This window comes from Piliocolobus tephrosceles, chromosome 2 (genome assembly GCF_002776525.5).
Source record: "Piliocolobus tephrosceles isolate RC106 chromosome 2, ASM277652v3, whole genome shotgun sequence".
NCBI lineage: Eukaryota > Metazoa > Chordata > Mammalia > Primates > Cercopithecidae > Piliocolobus > Piliocolobus tephrosceles.
Window position 1 is genome coordinate 56315123 of NC_045435.1, and position 23298 is coordinate 56338420.

At 47.3% G+C, this 23298-nt stretch overlaps 1 protein-coding gene across 6 annotated transcripts in view; it reads right to left on the bottom strand.

Moving 5' to 3' along the window:
• Window positions 1-23298, bottom strand: part of ITPR1 (inositol 1,4,5-trisphosphate receptor type 1) — a 355793-nt gene that overhangs the window by 74038 nt on the left and 258457 nt on the right. For all 6 annotated transcript variants that reach the window (XM_023218580.1, XM_023218584.1, XM_023218583.1 and 3 more), the window contains 2 exons: window positions 6794-6974; window positions 4740-4993 (listed from right to left, as the gene is read on the bottom strand). In XM_023218580.1, the coding sequence (XP_023074348.1) occupies window positions 4740-4993; window positions 6794-6974 (435 nt within the window). The remainder of the gene's footprint in view (window positions 1-4739; window positions 4994-6793; window positions 6975-23298) is intronic.

Below are 23298 nucleotides of genomic sequence, written 5' to 3' on the forward strand. Positions count from 1 at the left end.
AGGATTTCATAGCCATTTCTGCCTTGCTCCAGCTCCTCAGGGAAGGTACTACCTGTGTGAGGGCTCGGCTCAGCCCCGCTCTGTGCAGGGGCACAGGAGGAGTGTTTGGGACAACTCTGGAGAGGGCCTGGCTGTCCATGGCGGAAATTCACAGCAAGGCTCTCCTAGCCCATCTGCCTCTCAAATTTCTGTTACTGCTCCCAATGAATTTAAAAAGGCATATAGATTAATATGTAACAAATGTTCCCATCAGAATATATGGAAAAAGGACTTAAGGATACAGTCTAAACCAACAACCAAGTCTCTATGCATGAAAGAGAAGCAACTCTTATAACATCTGAGAGGCAAGTCTTACACCTTATAACATCTGTCTCTCAAACTTCTGTTACCACTCCCGATGAATTCATTTCATTTTATTCAGATTATTTCAACCAGTATTTACAACACACTTCAAGCACTCCTCATTCTCTGCCTGGCCTCTGGGCTCCTACCAGGCAATGCCCTCTGCCTGTTGCCCTCAGGGCCTCCACCCTGAATGACTCCTCTTCCTTCAGGATGTGGTCTAAAGTTACTTCTACGAAGCTCCTCTGACCCCTGAGACCTGCTCCAGTGAGATGGGAGCACTGCGCGTCGCCTCTTCCAGCCCTCCTCACCCTGTGATGTGTGTACAGAGGGGCCAATCAACTCACCAAGGACCACATTGACAGCGCTGGGTGCCCAGCAGCTGGCACAGGGACTGGCACCTACCAGGTGCTTTGCAAACACTGGTTGAAATAATCTGAACTAAATGAAATGAATGGAGGGAAGAGGACTGGGAAGTCCTCTTCCAGGCTAGCTGGGCCCACGTGTTTCAAACTCCCCATGAAGACAATGGCTGCCCATTCCTGAAAGCCTCGCCCATCTTTCATGGCTTTCACAGTGTCTGGACTGAATCTGTCCCAGACTCAGATCCATTTCCTCTGGCCCTCTCCATGAACAGAGGCACGCCACTCACTACGAGGCACAGGAAACTCCTTCTCAGAGAAGAGAACTCCCCTTCAGCATGCACCACCCTGCCTTGTCCAGGCTAGAGAAATCCTGCCCTTTTTGCAGTCTTCCTTGGAGGGCCTGGGACCAAGTTGAGATGGGTGGGTTAAGGAAATGGAAGACGTCAAGTCTGTGCTTAGACAGACTTTGGTGGAAAGAGAGCAGGACCTTCATTGCCCCAGGGGAAAGAGCAAAGCCAGCTTCTCAGGGGAGGGCCCCCAAACACATGCCAACTGGCTGAAGAGCGGTTTTTCCCATCACATTTCTGACCACTGTAAACAAGGCTTGCTTAAGGCAGCAACTGCCTGTTTGGCAAAGTGAGACTTGGTGACTCTATCTCTTCTGAACATTTACCAACAGGAAAGTTAAGGTTATAAATATGACAAGTGACTCCGGGCAGGAGCCCAGAGGGTGCTGCTGCAAAAGGCCGGATTCCTTCTCCGTCTGCGCTGACTCTGAGCTGCTTTACACCAGGAAGCCGAACACGCTCTCCTTATGAGAATGCCTTCTCCTTCCGTCCGATCCAAGAGGAATCCCGGACACAGTGACCCACCCCTGTTCTGGGATATTGCCACAGAATGGCACTCAGAGTGGCTGAGTCCTGCTTAAAACTATTCTTTGGAGAAGTGGGTTTCTACACACAATAATTGTATTGCAGCAAGTCACTACCTGAGAGAGTCTGATTTTGCAGAAGTTTTTAAGGCTGATTCCAACCTCCATCCTTGTGAACCACTGGTCCAGATCATGGGCTTCTAACTGGGCCCTGCAGAACCCTGGGGGCTCCCTGCAATTCCTCCCCGCCATCCCAAGGGTCTCGTAGGTGAGGGAGCACTCTAGTTTCCACTCTCAACAGAGCAGCTTTGCTCTCCTCTGCAGTATTTAGTGTATTTCTGCATAAGATATTCAAACAAAGGATCCTGTGCGCTCCCCTGCCCACCAAAAAGTTTAAAAGCACTGAACTGGATAATCCTTATGATACCTTCAAACATTATGTTGCTAGGTCTTTTTTTTTTTACGTTAAAATATGTTAAAATATACTATACACCCCAACAGCACTATTTCCCACAGAGCAAGGCACTGAGAAACGAGTTTTGGAAGGACTTCATTAAAAGGTGCTTCTGTCCATGGGGTTCCCAGGGCATTGAGTCAAAGGAGAATTCTGCAAAAGGTGAGCTAAAACTAAAATTCTGAAGACTTCCAAACAAGAAATGATGAATCTGTGCAATTAAAGCCTTACTCTGCTTCCACAGTGGAAGGAAGTGGGCGTATGGGCGAGGGAGGGAAGGTCAGGGAGAGAGGGAAGGCGGAACAAGCCTGTGCCACCAGAGCTAAGCTTGGGAACAAGCACATTAGCACTGCCCCTCTGACACTCATGGAGGGATTCTACTCCAGGCAGTCTTGGGTTTCATAAACTCAGAACTCAGCAGATGCCAGCTCCTCTAAGAGGCCTTCTAGGACCTGCATTGGGTTGGTCTCTCTTCTCTAAGGAGTGGCTGGTTCCATTGAGTTCGAGTGGCTGCTACCCTAGACTCAGCTCTGTAAAGGCAGGGGTGAGGTCCTGTCACCATGGATGCTGGGCACAGAGCAGAGATTCACTGATATTGATTAAATGACACACACATGCCTGGGCATCATCTCAACCTACTTCCCCTGTGGACCCCAAGGCTGGCAGAGACCAATGACACCTGCACAGGGGAATAGTACAGGGGCACTGATCACCATGCTCTACCCAGAAACAGGCCCCAGCATCAGGGTGCCCCCACTCCCATCCACAGAGGTGCCAAGCTGAGCTGCTCAGGCTTAGTCCTCTGTGGGTCACTCACTCCCCCTTTGCCTGAACCCTGTGACTAGTGGTAGGGTTATGGAAGGTGGAGGGTGGACAATGTCAGGGAAACAGTGGCCTTCAGATAGAGGTTATCAGCCAGTGAGATGGTAACCAGGCCCTGAGCCTTTGGGGCGTACGTGCTTTGCTTCATCCAACTGGACTGCACAGTCCTGGCAAGAAAATCTAGGGCTGAGGTGTTCTAAAGCCCAAAAGAGGAAAGTCTGAGCAACTGACAGGAAAACTAAGGAAACTGACGGCTGAGATCCCACACTCAGATGGCAACAGGGATCAAGCAGGGAGCACCACCGGCTGAAATGGGCCAGGCACCAAAGAAAAGAAAGAACCCAACCTCATCTGGAGGGGCCCCCACTAGCATGCAAGCCACATGGTACTGTGGGTCTAGCCTGGCCGACAGTGGGGTTTGTGTGAAATTCCTTCACTTTCCAACATGAGTCAGATCTGGCCAGGTGATGACCTCAGATCTCAGATGCTTTTTCAAAGTTGAGGCTCTTCAATCCGATTGAAAATTCAAACAACTATAGAAGGTATTAACGTTGCAGGTTTCTCTCAATTCCATTTCACAGTTCGCCTTACTTATCAACAATATAATTTCTTAGCTAATCCAGGCATAGAATCTGTGGCAAGTTTTAAGTGAGAGCAATTCACTGTGGCAGTACCAACTGTGTAGCCACAATCAAGGTGTGACAGGCATCAAGTCACCTGGGGAACAAGGTCAGCCAGGTAAATATTAAAAGGCTGTGCCTTCCCCTGGCCAGATCTGGACTAGCATTATTTCCTTTCCATACCCTCATAACCCAAGGACACAGAACTACCATAGCTGACTGAAGTGTCTTAGGAAGAAACATTCCATCTTAAAGGAGATGTTCAGATGCCTGGGTTCAAGTCCTGGTTTTGCACTCCCTGTGTCCTCTGCACCTCAGTTTCCTCCTCTATAAAATATAATCATATAAGCAACACTAAAGAGCCAGGATATCGTAAGTGCCTAACGAACCTCGGCCATGGTTACACAAAAACAACAACAAAATGAACAAAGGATTTCTGGAATAATCAGTTCAGCAAAGATTTCTGAGCCCCTTTTTCTGTAAAACACTGAAAGGCAGCCATTTCCTTCATTCAGTCAACAAATATTTAATCCGAACTTTCTATGTATCCAATTTTAGAAATCTAATATATTTAATTATCTAACCATCCATCCATCCCATTTTTACCTGAGCACCTAGATGTCTAACAGTGACAGGCTACAACACACACACATAAACAGGCACATACAGACACTTAACAAATACATATGGGGCAGGCACCTATGTTGGTGCACAAGATGTGGTCTCTGGCTCTGTGGAGATGGCAGGCAGGCAGACAAGGAGACGCATCACTGACCCAGGCTTTTGCATCAGAGAACTTTGCTGATCTGGCCAGGCTTGGTGGCTCACGCCTGTAATCCCAGCACTTTGAGAGGCCAAGGTGGGGGGATCACTTGAGATTAGGAGTCTGAGACCAGCCTGGCCAACATGATGAAACTCCGACTCTACTAAAAATACAAAAATTAGCCAGGCATGGTGGTGCACTCCTGTAATTCCAGCTACTCAGGAAGCTGAGGCAGGAGAATTGCTTGAACCCAAGAGGTGGAGGTTGGAGCAAGCCAAGATCATGCCACTGTACTCCAGCCTGGGCGACAGAGCGAGACTCCATCTCAAAAAAAAAAGAAAGAAAAAAGAAAAGATAAAAAGAAAAAAGATAAAAAAAGAACCTTGCTGAATCCTTGGCTCAAGCAATCTGGCCTAAGTGAGAGGTGCTGAACCACCAGAGGAAGGCAGGCCTTGGCAGCCTTGCCTGAGCTCCCTCCATGCCCCCGCCCCCAGGCCCTCACCTGCAGGTCTCGGTTGTGGTTTTCACACAGGAGTTGCAGGAAGCGGAGGATGGGCTGCATGATGGTGATGACCGCGCTCATCTCCAGGTCATCCTTGGTCTTGTCAGCAGTGGCCTGGGTGCCCTCTCCAGGCTGGTAGTGGTCGTCGGGATCAGCCTCCCTCCTGAAAGTGGTGAAGGCTTTCCTGGTGGCAGCAGAGGCCTCCAGGAGCTGATCCCGGACCTCTTCTGTTATCTGTGTTGTGGGCTCTTTAGCTAGAAAGCAAGGGTAAGGCATGAAAGGCTGCAGAGTCCTCACGGTCCCTGTTCACCACTCCAAAGGTGACACTCAGAAACCTACATTCCTGTATCTCCTAGAGATCTTCAAAGTTGGCAAAACACTCCAAGAAGTCACAATCTGCTTTCAGTCCTCAGACAGGATTAAAACTGAGCCACGCCCTGCCACTTACTTGTGGTGCTACCATTTTACCTATGCGTGCGATATGTTTTAGAGGAAAAGCCTTAGTACAGGTTCTGTCAACCTCAAAAATATAAGGGTCTGGGCCTCAGCTTCCTCATCTTTAAAATGGGAGAGCATTCATGAATAATATCTCAAGAAAGTTCTTAAGAAGCTCAACATAATGCTAATCACAATTATTGTTGTCGTAATGACAACTGACCCTTTTGTAACTGTCAAAGCACCATGATTAAGAATTTTGTGTTATTTTATCTCATCCTCAGAATAACCCTGTGAGGTAACCATGGTATTACAGTTAGCAGCATTGACTCTGCAGCCAGACAAGCTGGGTTCAAATGCTGGCTCCACTGCCTTCTAGCTGCATGTCCATAATGACTTAATTACCATCTCTGTGCCTCAGTCCCCTCATCTGTAAAATGGGGATAACTCAATTTTATCTGTCTTACAGAGGTGACATGAGTTTGAAAGGAGTGGAATTGTAAAGAACTTTGAACAGTCAGCACAGTGGCTGGACTATAATCCCAGCTACTCAAGAGGATCACTTGAGGCCAGAAGTTCAAAACCAACTTGGGCAACATAGTGAGACTCCATATCTACCAAAAAAAAAAAAAATTGTTTTAAACATTAGCCAGATGTGGTGGTACATACTTGCAGTCCCAGCTACTCAGGAGGCTGAGGTGGGAGGATCATTTGAGCCCAGGAGTTTGAGGCTGTAGTGAACAATGATCGTGCCACTGCACTGTAGCCTGGGCAACAGAGTGAGACAGAGCCGAGATTTTGTTTTTAAAAAAGAACATTGAACAGTGCCTGATTCCTAGTAAGCACTTAGTAAATGGTAGTCATTCTTCTTCTTCTTCTCTTTAGCTCCATTCTAGACCAGCTGTTCTCAGCCAGGGGTGATTTTGCCCCCAACCCCACCCAGGGGACAACTGGCAATGTCTGGAGACATTCTGGGAGTAGGGGTATGCTGCTGGCATCTACTGGGTAGAGAATGTATATGCTGCTAAATATCTTACAGCGCACAGGACAGCCGGACAGCCCTGTAACAAAGAATTCTCCAAATGTCACTTGTGCTGCGGTTGAGAAACCCAGTTCTAAACTTGAAACATGAGGCTCAGGGTGCTTAACTTTCTCAAGACCACCTGACTCCAACATCTGTGGGTCTACCCACTCCCCAGTACGACTTCTCTTCTGGTGAGATACTGGATAAAAAGCTTTATAAGCTTTCCAATACCTCAGAAAACAAAAGAACATTATCTGACAAAGGACTGACACCCAGTTTTAAAATACGTATTTCCCTCAACTTTCTCTAACATTAAATATAAATCACAGGAAAAGAATATTCATGGATCCCTTGCCAATAAAACCCTAAGCTTGACCAAGAGGAATGTTCTTTACTAAACAGGAAGATCCTTCTGAGCAGCAGGGCTTCAGCTCAGGTCACTGAGGAAGAATTACATCATAACCAGGCTGGCTTTTCTTCTGAAAGCTCCCATCATAATGCATTTTAGAGCACAGAAGTAATGAAAACAATGAAGGAAAACAAGGACTCCTCTGTTGTTCACGGTCCAGCTGACTGAGGACTGAAGAACATTTACCTTTTTTCCGTGACGGGGCATCCCTGTCTACCTCGTCGTCTTTCTTTTTATTTCCCAAGTCACTGGTGTTCACTGTCACTGTTGCTTTGATTTCTTGCTGTGCCACCTTCATCCGGTCATAAAACACCTTAAAGAATTTCTCTGACTTCTTATCTTCTGTCAAGCGGCAGAAAAAGGAGTGCTGCAAAGGAAAAGCCATAGATTGTGAACACTGTAACTGACCAGAAACTGCACCCCACTCGTGACACCAAAACCTAATGAAGATCAGAGCCAGTTGCAAAACCTCACGCATGATCTAAGTTTAGGGCAGCGTTAAGGACCACTCCACACACTGTAGTTCTCTGGGTTCTAAGGCCTGAGGTTTTCAACACAGAGCCTGTGAAACAAATTGCTGTGACTGGAACAGACGCATAGGCTTTGGGAACATGCTCGAGTGTCGTAGGCAGACAGTTGCCAACTAAGAACAACTCCCTTTCACCCTTGCACACACACAAAACAACACTGTTAATAATGAAAAGTGACTTTTTGTGGGGGGATTACTGCAGGGCCAATCATTTGTTTAAGGGCTTCTATGCCCTCTTCCCCTGGGCAGAGCCCTATCAAAAATATACACATGAATAAGATATGCTGCCTGTGCTCATTAACAGGTTAGGATGACATGTCCATAAATCAGACTAAATTATGTTAAGTGAAAAGTGCTCAGGAAGCTACACAATTATATTATAGATGCTCAGAGCTGGTGAGGATGACACTATGCTATAGTGATTCCAAAATCTTCAAGAAAAAGGTCATCTTCAAATCGGGTCTCAAAGGACAGGTAAGAGTGGTTAAATGAAGAAGCTCAAAATGAACAGGTAGCTCTCCTCTTGGATACACATTTGTTTTTGGACCCACTGCAAGCAGTAGTATACACTGTTGATGGAGAAACACAATATGGTGTCTCAACTTCATTTATGAGTATTCGCTTTTCACCCCTCTGCAAACACCACACTGTTGTAAATTATTTACATAAAAATACAATACAGTCATTTAAAAAACAAAGCTCCAAACAATATATTTGCTTCTTCCAGGGGATCTTCTGGCAATTTCAAATCCTTCCATTTGGAAAGATGGCACTTCCCTATAGAAGGCAGTCCTAGGCTTCCAATCCCAGAAAGATCTTAAATCTTATCACCTTCTCAAAGCCCCCTAACTCTTGAAACTAATCCATACACACACCCCAATGCCTGATTCAGCAGAGCCCCAGGGAACCACCACATTTCCATCATCAACATGCAACTTCAGCTGCTTTGACTCTTCCAGCCATCGACTCACACACTTTGTGGACAAACATCTGTCCTGTCTGCCCACAATGCACTTCTTGGTCATGCTCTTTCTCTTCCTTCTAATTGTTCTTCTTTACCTCTGGTTGTTTTTTACAGCACAGGATCCATCCTTCCTGCCTGTGCTCCCTGGTTTGTTTTCTCTCCAGCCATTGCCAAATGCCAGGACGCAAGTCACCATCTCCCCTATACTTGGCCTTGTCATCCTGCGTGTCACTGAGGCCTTCACGATTCCCACTCTGGAACGAAGGTAAGTCTGTAGTGTCCTCCATTGCCCTTTATTGCCTATTTTCTTTTCTTTTAGGTTTCCTGCTATTTCATCCATCCATCCACTCATCCATCTACCTCCTCATCCATCCATCCATCCGTCCACCCACCCACCCACCCACTACTTATTTTTGCATTTGTCATGAGGTGGGCACTATGTCAGTTATAAGAGAAGTGAGCAAAAAGGAGCCTAGACCTTCCCCCCATGAAATTGGACAGCCTCAGGAGGAAAACACACAGTAATTCAACAAACACCATAATAACTATTTACTAAATAGCCTTTTATCCCTACAAAAGTGACCCAGGAGGCTGCTGGTAAACAGTGCTGTGGCAGACACTCAATGCCACTGCCCTATTCTTATATTCCTGGTTCTTCCCCTGGCTAGGGCCCCTCATCTTTTGGGCCCACCACCAATGCCACCTGCTCAGTGAGGCTGCCCCTACAGCAGCTCCCAAGCCTACTGCTTATTCTCCATGCCCCGTTTTATGTTCTTCACAGCAATCAAGCCCTCTGAATTGCACTGTCGCACTGACTGTTCACCTGCTTACTGTCTGTCTTATGCAGAGCGCAAGCCCTTTGAAGGCAGATGCCTCACTTCAGTGGTTTTCAGCTGCCCCCAGAGCACCTAGAAGAGACCCAGCACACAGAAGGCACTCCATGATTATTTGATAAAAGAATGAATATAACCCAACACTTTTATGGCTCCCCATAACTGGATGCCCCCTCCCCACAGTCAGATCCTTTTTATATTTGGTGGACATGACAGAAATAAATCTCCAAAATAAATGAATTCTACAAAATTGCTCAAATAAGAGAAAGCAACTTTCAATTGTTCACTTATTTGAGAGCTCTTGAACCCTCAGATCAACAAAAGAGACAAAAAAATGGTGGGTACAAAAAAATGCAACCTGAAGCCACCTAATTATGGTGACTGAATTTCCCACCAAGGCAGGCCATCCAACATCTCACCCACGTGGGCTCACAGGGGCTCACGCCAGGGCGTGCCAGCAGGTGGCCGTGCAGGACCGTTCGCTTCAGGTGCTATCCCAACCCTGTGCTTGTGGCATGGAAGCAACTTTAAAAGCATTTTGGACAATCTGGTCATTCAAGGAAACAAAAGCCCTTCAACTAAGTAAGCAAATGAATAAATAAAGCCCGCCATCTGTCATCTGATAGCAGCGCCACGCGACACACACAGATAGCCTGCCACAGACCGCACTGTCTGACGGCCAGCCGGGTGACCCGACGGCTGTCAACCGCTAGGGTCAGGGTAAGAGAAGCTCTTATGAGATGAGGCAGGGCCAGGCACTGAGAACGCCACACTGCTGTGTGTGTTTCTGCCACGGCCACTACGTTTGTTTCGCATTACTGACTCCAGTACTCACTTGCTCACAGGTTCGAAGCAGCTTTATCGATAGAATGTGCTCAATAAGATAATAAAATGGATAATAAGGTCTAGAAGACACGAGTAAGCACAGAAGATCAAAAAGAGAATAGGTTGGGAACTGGAAAATGGGGAATGAGGATTCAGAGGAGTCCCAGGCCGGGCTCTGAGGTCAAGCTGAAATGAGAGGTGTGCCGAGTTATACTACTCTTGGTATCAAAAGGAGAAATATAACCAGTGCCTCAATGGAAGGAAGACATTTATTTTTTTAAATTCTGTTCGAATAAATTTTTTAAATTAAAAAAATGTTTTAAGTTCTGGGGTATCTGTGCAGGATGTGCAGGTTTGTTACAAAGGTAAATATACGGTGGTTTGCTGCACCTATCAACCCACCCATCACCTACATATTAAGCCCAGCATGCATTAGCTCTTTTTCCTAACGCTCCCCTCCAACCCCCACCTCCCCCAACAGGACCCAGTGTATGTTGTTCCCCTCCTTGTGTCCATGTGTTCTCACTGTTCAGCTCATACTTATAAGTGAGAACATGCGGTGTTTGGTTTTCTATTCCTGCATTAGTTTGCTGAGGATAATGGCTCCTGGCTTCATCCATGTCCCTGCAAAGGCCACGATCTCTTTCCTTTTTCTGGCTGTACAGTATTCCACACTTTACGGCTGTATAGTTTATGTACTACAATTTCTTTATCCAATCTATCAGTGATGGGCATTTGGGTTGATTCCATGTCTTTGCTATTATGAAGAGTACTGCAATAAACATATGCATACATGTAACTTTATAACAGAATGATTTATATTCCTTTGGGTATGTACCCAGCAATGGGATTGCTGGGCCAAATGGTATTTCTGGTTCTAAATCTTTGAGGAATTGCCACACTGGGAAGGCGTTTCTTAACAGAGGAATTAGCAGGGCAGACTTTGCAATCAGACTGCCTGGGTGTGAGTCCCAGGTCCTTGACCCACTGGCTTTGTGGCCTTGGGCACACTGCCCAGCCTCTCTCAATCCACATGGAAGGGCTGCCACGATACATGCCAAGTGCTCAGTACAGTGCAAACTGATGGTGTTAGTTTTGTTTTTCTACTACCATTACATTAGTAGAATGTGAAAACCCCAAGGTGAAGGCAACCCTGTGAGCAGCTAGGACACAATAGCAAGGTGACAGCTGTGTTTCCAGAGTCAGAAAGGCCTGGATCTCAGCTCCACCACTTACTAGCGAGGGTCACCTTAGGAATTGACAATGTCTCTGAAACCCGAATCTTCTCATCTGCAAAATGGGTAACAATCATACTTCATGGATGGTTATGAAGGCTCAGTGAGATCACCACAGTAACACGATAGCTAACACTCACTGACTGCTTTCGAGCTACCAGGAGCTCCGGCAAACCTTCACATGTTATCTCGCCCAAAAACCCACGGAGTTAGTTACAATGATTATTCCTTTGGAGAGCTCAGGGGGCCCTGAAAGATAGTACACATCAAATATTTTAGCATAGACCCAAGATACCCAACTACGAAGAACGCACTCTCCCCAGGATGCCCAGGTGAAGACAGCTCTAACAGGCAGGATGTTAGAGCTTAGGGTGTAAGTCCCCTGACTGAGAAGCCAAATAAAGACACTCCAAGCCGGGTGCTGGGGCGCACGCCTGCAGTCCCAGCTACTCCGGAGGCTGAGGCAGGAAGATCTTTTGAGCCCAGGAGCTCAAGGCCTACCTGGGCAACATAGTGAGACTTCTGTCCCAATGAAATAAAAAACTTTAAAAGGTACCCCCGAAGGAAGAAGTGGGGTTTCTAGAAGAGAAGCAGTGGTATCTGTTGCGAGAGTAGAAGTGAAACATGATGGTAGTGTGGGTAAAGAACTAACATACTTCTCCTTAGAAGGGGCATGCCCTGGGAGTGAAGGGAGGCAGAGGGGCAGCTGTCCCCAGGGAGGGCCTTCTGGAATTGCTGGCTGTGGCTGCGGCTGCTGGAGGCGTTCACCTGCCCCCTCTGGTACCTGGTGTGACCCAGACTTAGAGAGACAAGAGCCCTCCACACAGTCACAGACCTGTTCATTAAGCCTCTTTCTGTAATGATGCAGGGTTTGGGTGGGGAGTGGAGTGTCCTCCTCGGGACTGTCTCCTTACGTCTGGTGGGAGCTGAGAGCAGAGGAGGTGGGTGCACAGCCTCCCCGCCCCAGGCTCCTGAAGCAGGGCCCCTCTACATGCAACAACGCCTCCCTCTCTCCCCTTCCTCTGAACCTCTTTCAATTCATCCCTCTTCACCCTGACCAAGAGCAAATCATCAGAGATTTTACTTTTTCAAACTCTTCACTCCACCCCACCTGGCAGATATGAGGTAGCCCTTCAGGTGATGGTGAGAGAAATCAGAATATGGTGGTTGCTAGGCACCCACCAACAGTGAGCTGAATACATGTGGTACATATAAAACATGGAATACTACACAGCCATAAAAGAGATTGAGATCAGGGCCTCTGCAGCAAAATGGATGCAGCTGGGGGTCATTTTCCTAAGCAAATTGATGCAGGAACAAAAAACCAAATACTACATTTTCTCACTTGTCAGTGAGAGATAAACATTGGGTACTCACAGACATAAAGAGGGGAAAAACAGACACTGGGGAGTACTTGGGCAGGGGCAAGGGTTGAAAAACTCTTGGGTACGATGTTCACCACCTGGGTGATGGGATCATTTGTACCCCAAACCTCAGCACCACACAATATACCCAGGTAACAAACCTGCACATTTACCTCCTGAATCTAAAATAAACGTTCAAAAAAACATCAAAATGGTGGTCGCCTCTGGGAGGTGGGGGGTTGTGAGTAGAAAAGGACTATAAATGGGAATAAGACAACTTTCTGGAAGGAAAGAAACGTCTTGATTAGGTTGGCACTTTCACAGGTATGGTAGACAGAATGGCCCCCTCAAACACGTCCATGTTCTAGTCCCTGGAACCTGTGAAAATGCTGCCTTATGTGGCGAAGGGGAATTAAAGGTGCAGATGGACTAAAGGCTGCTAATCTCTGACCTTAAAGTAGAGAGATGAGCTTGGATTACTCAGATGGGCCCAACATAATTACAAGGAGCCTTCACAGTGGAGGCAGGAGGCAGGAGAGGAGGGTAGCTAGAGGCGATGTGAGAAGGCCTCCACTCACCATTGCTAAACCTGAAGATGGAGGAAGGGACCACAAGCCAAAGAATGTGGGTGGCCTCTGGAGACTGGAAAAGGCAAGGAAGCCTTCTCCCCTAGAGCCTCCAGAAAGGAGCGCTGGCCTGCCAACACTTGCTTTAGTCTAGCTAGTAAGACTCATGTTGAACTTACAAAACAATAAGCCACTAAGTTTGTAGGAATTTGTTACAGCAGCCACAGAAAACTAGTATAATGGGTATAAAAACATTTGTCAAATCTAATCAAAGTCTACATTTAAAATCTGTGCCGATGATTATATGTCAATTATATCACAAGAATAAAAATTTTAAAAAGATAACAGAAAGTCTGCTTTGTTCCCAGAAAGCTGGGGAACTCTGTAGAGGGACCACATTCTGAGGCTGCCTCTCCACCAGAGGGAACACCATCTGCGCGCCCCCAGGCTGACCCCTCCTTACCCTCCAGTCATCTCCAAATCACATTTGATGCCAGAGCCCTTTCCATATAAGCTGTCTCACCAGAGTCTTAGGAGATTGCCAAGGCAGATATCATCATTCATAAATCTGTCACATTATAGATGAGAGAGCTGGGGTTAGGAGAGGTCAGTGACTTGTGGCAGAGCCACAACCAACTCTCCTCCTGTCTGCATGTTGAACCAACACAGACAACCAGCCCCAGCAGTGAGGCCGGAGTCAAAGGCAGGGAAAGCAGAAGACACGAAGCTGGTCTGTGGGCCGCAGCGCCAGTCCCAGACATCCCTGATGACAGGTCTGACCCGATATGCTTTAAGCAAAAGGCCAGGGCAGGGGCAGGGTGAGGCAGTGACCCCGGCAGTGGCCGTTTCCATCCTGAATCCACTGGGCAGGGGGAACAGGAAGTGGGCATGGCTGCTGTCAGCCAACCTTCAACTACAACAAAAGAGCAAGAGAACACAGATCACAGAACCCTGCAGCTGGAAGCACTGGATTCCGGCAGTTTCCAAATGCCTTTTTCAGCAGGGGAACGTGCTCCTCTCCAGTCCCCAAACACCATCTTAGATAAAGACCCCCCTAGATAAAAGAGAAAAAGCAAAACAGCTCCATATGAAGCAGAGCAAAGAGGGTCTCCTCCCTCTCGCCATTGAAACTCCTTGGAACTCCAGGAGAGCAGCACTTGAAAACCACCCACGTCGGCCATCCTTCCACATTCCACAGATGAGGAAACTGAAGCCCAGAAAGGGAAAGGGACTTGCCAGGGTCACACAGAACCTCCCTCTCCTGACTGCCCAAGACAGTTACTTTTGACCACACTGGGGTGTGTGGCTGGTTGAAACCACAACCCGAGTTTACATTCTCACCTTCTGCTAATTGTCAAGTACACAATGTTCCCTCCTTGGGTTGACTGAGCTGTAGAGGGGCCAAGGAATCAGGGTCTTAGATTAAAAGAATAACAAAACTACCTTTTCGGATCAGACTTGAAAATAATAAAAGGTTGCTTAATTAGCCTGGCTCCCCCTTCCTCCCCCGGCCCCGCAAGTCCTTGCAAAGCCATGGAGCGTGGTTATGATGAGCCTGCCTTGCTTCAGGAACAAGAGCCACCCTGAGGTTAGGGGCTAGCAGACAGTGGTGGCCACCCTGGTGACAGCAGGGAGACAGAGGGCCTGGAATTATCATTGGATGCAATTTGGACACTAGTCTTTGGCCATTTACATAACACCCAGCTCCTTTCTGGATCCACCTATCTTACCCTTCCCTGGAAAGGGGTATTATTGTTAGACACATAGCACTTTGCATCTGAGTAGTTCCTGGTAGTAATCAAGGTGTTTTTCACACCTAATGTTTCATAACAGCCTTGCTGGGCCCCAGCTTCCATGTGATGCTGACATGGCAGGTGGTAGGACCCTCGTTTTTCAGCTAAAAACCCCAGGGCACAAATGAGGTTAAGTAAATTGCTCAGGATCACATGGCTGGACAGCAAGGAGCCAAGGCCATAATTTAGGTTCCCTGACTTCCAGTTCTCCAGGACCTCTCTGCCTAGCCAGGTGTGTTTTATTACCTAGTTCAAAGGGGGACACTCCTTTCTTTGGGTGCAAGAGGTCACAGTCCTAATCAAACTGTGTAAGCAAGTGGTCCTGGAGAGAAGAATAGGAGAGACAAGTCTTCCCCATGACCTGGACATATACCCATGAAGCCATCTTTCTGAGAATTCGGGAAGTTCAGGGGAAAAGCCAGGCTTTGCAGTCCAAGGATCATGGCGCTTCCTGGAATGTGAGCCAGCCCACCTGTCCCTTCCTGGGCCACCAGGCCATTGTGGGGGAGGAGCCCCTTTGCAGCGTCTCCGCTGCAGGACAGGGCAGTGCTGGGGAGCACAGATGTATGTGTCCCAGGGGGGAGCCTGGCGGGAGCGGGGATGGCTTGCAGGGGAGCAGTCCAGCACAGAGTGACAACTGCGGGACTCGGATCCTTCCCCAAAGAAAAGCATTTCCATCCGCTCTGAAAGTTGGTCCACCTTTCAGAAGCCCTTGCTCTGGGCCTTGAGAGAATCCAGAGAATGGGATTTTCCGTCTCACTGCCTCAGAAGACACAGCCCTGACCCATCCAGCCCATGACACCACGGCTGCTCACTTACCTGCTGCAAAATGATTTAAGTTCTCACACTAAGGCCAAGAATTTGAAAAATGTGGCTGCTGAACAGTGAGCCAAAGCTTGAGTTTCCACCGGCTGAGGTAAATTCTCTGTGGGCATCTTTGATTTTTCCCTTTTCACATCAACTCTGGGAGTCTCAGGGACTTCAGGGGACATCTCCAACCAGACTAACCCACTCCTGCCCAGCTTGAACAGACACTCTGTGGGTGACAGAGCAATGCCAGTGGCTACCAAGAGGTGGGGCTTACCTTGGCTGTCTTCCTACACCTGTGATTAACTGAGAACTCGCCACTCCCTAGCGACCCTCTCTCTGCAAGTTTTATTATAGTGAACGGCAACTGAACATTTCCAATTTGCTGGGTGCTAAGTGCTTTATATGCATTATCTCATTTAATCCTCAGAACTACCCCATGGGGTAGGTGCCATTATCATCCCCAGTTTACAGATGAGGAAACTGAGGCCCCAAGAAGTAACCTGCTGAGTCATCCACCTAATGAGTGCCCTGGCACCCAAGCCCCACCTGTCTGATGCCTCAGCCCTGTTCCCAACCACTTGCTCTGTTAAACGCCTCTCCCCTGAGCAGGAGTCTGTCCTGTTCTGAACACCTTTTGGCATTTTATAATCCACCCCACCCCTACCCCTACCCACCAGGTCTTTCAGAGGCATAAACAGGCTCCTCTCACAGTAAAGAATAGTGGCGGAAGGTACACATGCATTCGAATGCCTCAACTTTCCCTTGACGTTTAATACATTTGTTAATATGGGCTCCCAAACAATCCCCTTCTGCAAGCTGAAGGGCTGCCAGGGCTAGGGTAATAAATTATTAACAAAACCATTGTCACACAATGACTGCTGTGGGTCTGGAGTCCTTCTTCTAGAAACCAATGATTACAATTAAAACTCAAAGACCAGGAACCATGAACTAGGTAATAAAACACACCTGGGTAGGCAGAGTGTGCCTAGAGAACTGGAAGTCGGGAAACCTAAATTATGGCCTTGGCTCCTTGCTATCCAGCCATGTGATCATGGGCAATTTACTTAACCTCATTTGTGCCCTGCGTTCTTTAGCTAAAAAATGAGGGTCCTACCACCTGCCATGTCAGCATCACATGGAAGCTGGGGCCCAGCAAGGCTGTTATGAAACATTAGGTGTGAAAAACACTTTGATTACTACCACGAACTACTCAGACGGAAGGTGCTACAGTTGTCTAACAACAATACCCCTTTCCAGGGAAGGTGTAAGATAAGTGGATCCAGAAAGGAGCTGGGTGTTATGTAAATGGCCAAAGACTAGTGTCCAAATTGCATCCAGTGATAATTCCAGTTGGTTCTGGTAGGTTGAATGGCCTCTAAGTTGACAGCAAAAACACAATGAATAGCAATTCCCATTAACCGTCACAATGTAGATTTTTTTTTTAAGTTTGGATGGCACAAAAACAGAACAAGACCGTATCTTTTGTGGGAACATGGATAGAGCTGGAGGCTATTATCGTCAGCAAACTAATGCAGGAACAGAAAACCAAATCCGCACGTTCTGGCGTTTAAGTGGGAGCTAAATGACGAGAACTCATGAATACAAAGAAGGAAACAATAGACACTGGGGTCTACCTGAGGGTGGAGGGTGGGAGGAGGAAGAGGAGCAGAAAAAATAACTATTGGCTACTAGGCATAGTACCTGGGTGATGAAATAATTTGTACAACCCCCTGTCACATGCGTTTACCTATATAACAAACCTTCACAGGTACCCCGAAACCTAAAGTTAAAAAAAATTTGGCTGAAATTTCACTAGCTATGGAAGCCAAATTTCTGCACGTGCAGAGATAAACATCGTTGCTTCCACTTGTCAAAGTTTAACACGCCCAAAGGCAGAATACAAGCTTGTGTCAGACCCTCCTCTCAAACAATCCCAACCCTTTCCACATAAAGCATTTTCCAACATTTTAAACCAGTCTTGACTTCAGTAAAATTCTGACCTATGAAAAGGGTCTAATCATTAATACAATGGGCATTCAGAATTGAACACTCCCTTGGCATAAATTACCACTCACCCCAACAAAAAACTTTTTTGCAAGGTCTGATGGCTTCCAACCAGCCAACATCTGCAGCTCTCAGTTTACCAACCTCTCTCAGGTTGTTTCCAGCTTTAATGAGTTCCGAAATAACTTCCAAGTAGAAAGGAAGTGATGAAGTGAAGCAAGTCTGTACTGGAGAGGTGTCAACATTTCAATTTCATTTTTCTGAAATAAGGTCCTCCCTCATCCACACTGTACAGTCACCTCTTAACAAGTGAGAGACAAACCAGTTTCAACTACCCTGCCAGGTAAGGGTGGGGCAGACGCCCGTCGCTATGCCTGACACCTGAGAGTAAAGGTGGCAGACAAGGAACCCTTCCTTCACTCTTATTAATCTGGTCACTGGGCTCTAGGGAAGGGCCTAAGCTCCAGGGTCAAGGCCAAAGCAGGGGATCTTCATGATGATTTTCAAGGTGAATTCGGTTTTCTTCAGGCGGCAAAGTCCAACCTGTTCTATTAAAAACACGTTTCAGGATCCAGTGTGGTGACTCACAGCTGTAATCCCAGCAGTTCGGGAGGCCCAGGTGGGAGGACTGCTTGAGCCCAGGATTTCGAGACTAGCCTGGGCAACATAGCAAGACCCCACGTCTAAAAAAAAATGTTTTAAACTGAGGAAAAAAACACCTTTCTTCTGAGACAGAAAGCTTAACAGCTCTCCTTTCCTGTCTCCCAGTACCCACGGGAACCGGGACTTACTGGGAAAGCTCTGCCCTATCTGGTAAGCAACGTGGTTCCCTACACCCTGTGTGGATCAGAACACTAACTGTGTCACACATATTCATCAACAACTCAACCAGCTAACAGCAATTCCTAAAAAATAAATTTAAAGGTATTATCTTAGGAAGCCTCTGATGGTGTAGGCAGGCTGCTGGCAACCACTGTTTCCAGCAATATTTAACAGTAAAACCGGATTTCAGAGAAATAGGTCAGCCACCACTCGGGAGGACCCTGTGGCTCCGACCCAGGAACAAGAAGTTAAGGACACTCCAAATTTTCTCTGGGTTCAGTGGTCAAACAGATGCCAAAGGCCAGTATCTTCTGTGGGGATACACGGCACCGCCATCTGTCTCGTCCAGCCAAGTCATGAAGATTGGAAAGCCTCCAGACAAAACAAAGATGACCAGTGGAGTGGCAAATCAACGATACCTTTGAAAACAGACATAAAATAGACGCAACCTCAAAATTTGCCTGAACTGGAAGGGGACCATGGTAGGAAGCTCCTTGGTAATCCTCCAGGAGGGCAAGAAGGTGTTCTGGTGGCTCTTCAAGCCAACATGAGGCTTATTAAAAAGGTACTCTAAAGCAAAGGAGAGTTCGGTTAGATCTCAGGAAAGACTTTTGCCCAAGGAATCAGAGGGGCTTTAAAATTTCCGTCCATAAAGAAGGAATGAACAATGTGAATTGCATGTCTGGGCTGCAGGAGACACATGCCAGCCTCTGAGGGTGGCTTCCAGGGTTGGTTCTATGATTCAATGACAAGTATCCTCTGGTGGCTCTTGTGAAACTCTCAGGTCCTGTCTTGGCTCACCCACATGATCACTGTGGGAACTGTGGCCAGGAGGACACGAAGACCTCCTCATCAGACCTCCACCTTGTCTCATGAACCCTGAAAAGACAGATACAAGAGGTGCTTGGAAAATTCTATCACTAAGTCATCCTCCCGGGAAGAGGGTCCAGTGCTGAGGACCTGCAGTGACTTCGGTGCTATTCCTCCACGGGGGCGGCAATCTGCATCGTGAAGATTGAGGGCTAAAGTAGGAGATGCAGGGTTAGGGGAGTTGATCTCTGGGACCAACTCCCCAGGTCTTATTTCCATTCTGTGTACCCGAGGGGCAATGAATCAACACCAATCAACGTTTCCTGTCCTCAATGCTCCAAGGTTCCCAGGGAATTCAACTTGAAATGTATACTGATGCCAAGAATATTCCTTGCCCCACCCATTTTCTGTGTTTGTGCAGTCACACGGCTCAGTGAAAGTGATCTCTATCCTACATCTTTAGCAACGTAGAAACGTATGCAAAGGGGTGACTTAGGAACTAGGTGGGTTTGGACAGCTCATTTATTAACTTCTATCCTCAGTTTCCTCATCTGCAATGGAGAAAGAGGAGGAGAATCACTTGAGGCTCTACTGCAAGGAGTACAGGAGAGAAAACAGGTGAGAGCCCACACAGTACCAGCAGGGTGTCTACACCAGCCATGTTCCCTTCTCTGCTCTCCACACACCTGTGACAAGGACACTTGGCCGTAGAAGCTGAAAAAAGTAAATCCACCCTGGCCTGCTGGAGGCAAGGACACTGGCTCACAGATGGCAAAGCATCAAGCGAAGCAAGTGCCTCCTTGATGAAGACTCTGCAGTCACCCCCAGTCAACTCCAGTTCTTCCCAGCTCAGCTGACTCTCAGGTACAGCCAAGTCTGGTCCTGAGCAGAATGTGCTGGGGCTTCTCATATCTCCCCACCCTGCAGACCCATTTTGCTGTGTGCAGGCCCACCAGGTAACTTCCACATGGCCACAGAGAGCATCCCTGGCAGCTGACAGTAAGATGTACAGATGGCCAAGTGGCTAGAGCAGGGCAGGGTGAAATCACACAGCACTCATCTGGGTAAAGCTGCTTTGTATATTAGGGCTTTGGCAGCAGCAGTGCATATCCAAGCAGGGGACAAGCCCAAGCCAACTTGGTGCCCTTTAGAAGCACTGACTAGGGATTGGCAGGAACCACAGAGATCACCTCATCCAGCCCCCACTTGATGACAAGCCCGTCACCTTGGTGGAGCAAATACTTTCCGCAGCTCTGCCCCTGACTGACCGCCATGGGGTAGACCACGTCGGCCTCCTTCACTCAGCTCCTCCAACATCCCAAGCACAAGCCAACCCACTTCTGGAATACTCTTGCCCTCTGCTACTCTTCACACAGCTCCTTCTCTTCCCATCTGCTGGGTCTCAGCTTGAATGGCATCTCCCTAGAGAAGCCCTCCCTGACAACCCTTCGTGGCCCCTGTTTGCTTCCCCATCACACTTCTCTGAAGCTGTGATTTAGCTGATTATGAGCTGATTTCCTATCTCTGTCTCCCACAAGACTGTAAGCTCCTGGAGGGCAGGGGCTATGTTGGTCTCATCACTGACTGTATTAATGCCAACGTGTACAGCACCTGACACCCAAGGAGTGCTCAGTACATAAACATCTGCTATATTAAGCTGGCTGTGGTGGCACAAGCCAGTAGTTCCAGCTACTCCGGAGGCTGAGACAGAAAGATCTCTTGAGCCCAGGAGTTCAAGGCCAGCTTGGTCAACATAGCAAGGCCTCTTCTCTCTCTTTTAAAAAACTTTACTATATTAATGAATGAACAACAATCCTGAAGGAGGTGCAATTCCAAAACACTCAAGCCAAGCTTTGCATCCACGGCAGCTGAAGTATAACTTTATGGCCAGAAGATCCCTGCATGTGAAAGCTTCAAATTCCTGCTAAGTGGGAAAATGCAGCACACCGCTGACCAGCCAAAGGCGGCTGATGTGGTGTTGCCACCTCTACAGGCTTATCCGGTTTTTGCACATAACTCTGTGATGGGCTCAGCCTGGCTGGGGATCCTTAATCCATCGAGTTAACTGTTAACTACTCCGGCCCCAGTGACATAGCGGCTTGCATTATTAACTACAGCCCAGGAGGGATGATCATTTGTGCACCTTCCGTCTCCAAACCTGGCTTCCTCCCCAGACTTGATAGCTACAAGCTCTGGGCTGAACAGTTTGTGGGTTTGTGTTGCAAGGAGGCTAATAAAAACATATTTCTGAAATACCATATGGTAAGGGCAACTGAAACACATCCTCCTCGAACAGCAATCAAATACATATATTTTTAAAGTCCTGAATTCCAGGGGAAAAAAGAGGCTTGAAGACTTCAGAGGGTTTACAGGACTATCCCCTTCAGTGTCAGGGCCATCTTGATGAAAAGTCTAAAACCCAGGCATAGGAAATTGGTAGAAACTTTGAGAGAGCCTCTGACAGTTTCAAAGAGGAACTCAGAGGACCTCAGGAAATGTGAGCAATGTGAGCGGGCATAGATTTCTCAGTGAAAAGGAGGGTCAAGGCAGAAGAACCAGAGGTAACTGTGAACATCAAGTCAGTTCTCAGGGAAGCGGGGGTCCAAGTGTGTATGTGACGTGCCTTTGTTGTCCCTGCATCGGGAATCTAGCTGTTGGCAACTTTATAATGAGAAAACAGTCTCAACCATGAAGTTAACTCTGCTGGAAGATTTCCAAAGGGAAAGTCCCTCCAGTTACTCAGAGGGGAAAAAAAAATTACCTACTTGGTCTGGAATCCGGGGATATTTTATGCAGATGTCTCTAACAGAAGTTAATAAAGGGAAGTCAGCTTGCCTCTGATTATTCAAACAGGCTACTGCTGTTAAGGATTGCACAACTTCTGGGCAAGGCAGGGGTGGGTTTGGCTTTTAAAAAATTTTTTCAGCCTGTCCTCATGGAACTATGTATTCTTTTCTAAGAACTTTTTATCCTAACCTCCCTACTCACATCTTCTAAGTGCCTCTGCTCTGGTGGGAATGTAATGGACAACACAGAGCCATCTCAGAAGCCTCTGCGGCCACCACCAGGCTGGCCAGAGTGCAGGGGGCCACTCCCTGGGCAGCCATAGGGTTCTCAGCAAGGTGCATTCGTCGTCCCTGCTGAGAATCTGATGGGGCAGCATTTTTTTTTTTTTTTTTAATTAAATGCAAGCTGAGTAATTTCAACCTGCAACCTTCAGGTAACAGGAGTTACCCAAGCTCCAGGAATTATGACTGTGGGGTAAACCCATTCTCTTGTTTTCTTGTGGTTCTATTTTCTAACACACTAGAGGAGATGGAGACGTCATCACTCCACCCAGGGCAAGAGGACAAAGGAGGATGCATGGAAATACAAACGGCCCTTCTCCTCCAGGCCATACTGATTGTCCAACTAGCAATACACTTCATCTGGTTTTGGAACAATCTGATTTGGAATCTGCCAGAGAAAACTTCTATCAGGCAAGATGGAAGACTCCTAGGATAGGTCCCTCTGATGGAGGGGTTGGTAATAAAAAAAAAATCATGGGAAAAGAAACAGGGGAGGGTGGAAAAAATATACCTTAGAAAACAACTTCTGATGTCCTGGGGCTACACAATGGGGGAGCTGAGCACTTAGGAAGGAGAGGGAAAATATTCTGTTTCCGGAGACAGCTCCAAGAATCATGAGTAGGTGTGAGAAACAAGGAAGCTTATAGATTAAAAAAAAAAGAAAGAAAGAAAGAAAGGAAGGGGGCAAAAGGAAGGAGTCAGGGAAGGGGGGAGTGAGATCTTTGAGAGACAGGGGAATTAAAAAACACCATAGCAACAACTCAGTCCACCTACCCTGGCCGCCCACCCACAGCCAGATTCTTTACTGACGCATTTGAGAACAAGCTGGTTCCTACCAGCTCAGGAAGGTGAGCAAACCCAGAGAGCTCATTAAATCCCTTCTCAGCGACTCTTGTCTGCCTGCAGATAGTGAGCAAGGAGGATATAAATAGAAGTTATATAACATCTCTTTGTTGATTCCTGTGCTTACCAAAAAAAATGCAGCATGACCTTGTTTTTCTTTAGAGTTTGCCTCGGCCTGCTGGTTGAGGACTTTAATCCAGATAGGAATCATCTTAAAGTTTAAAC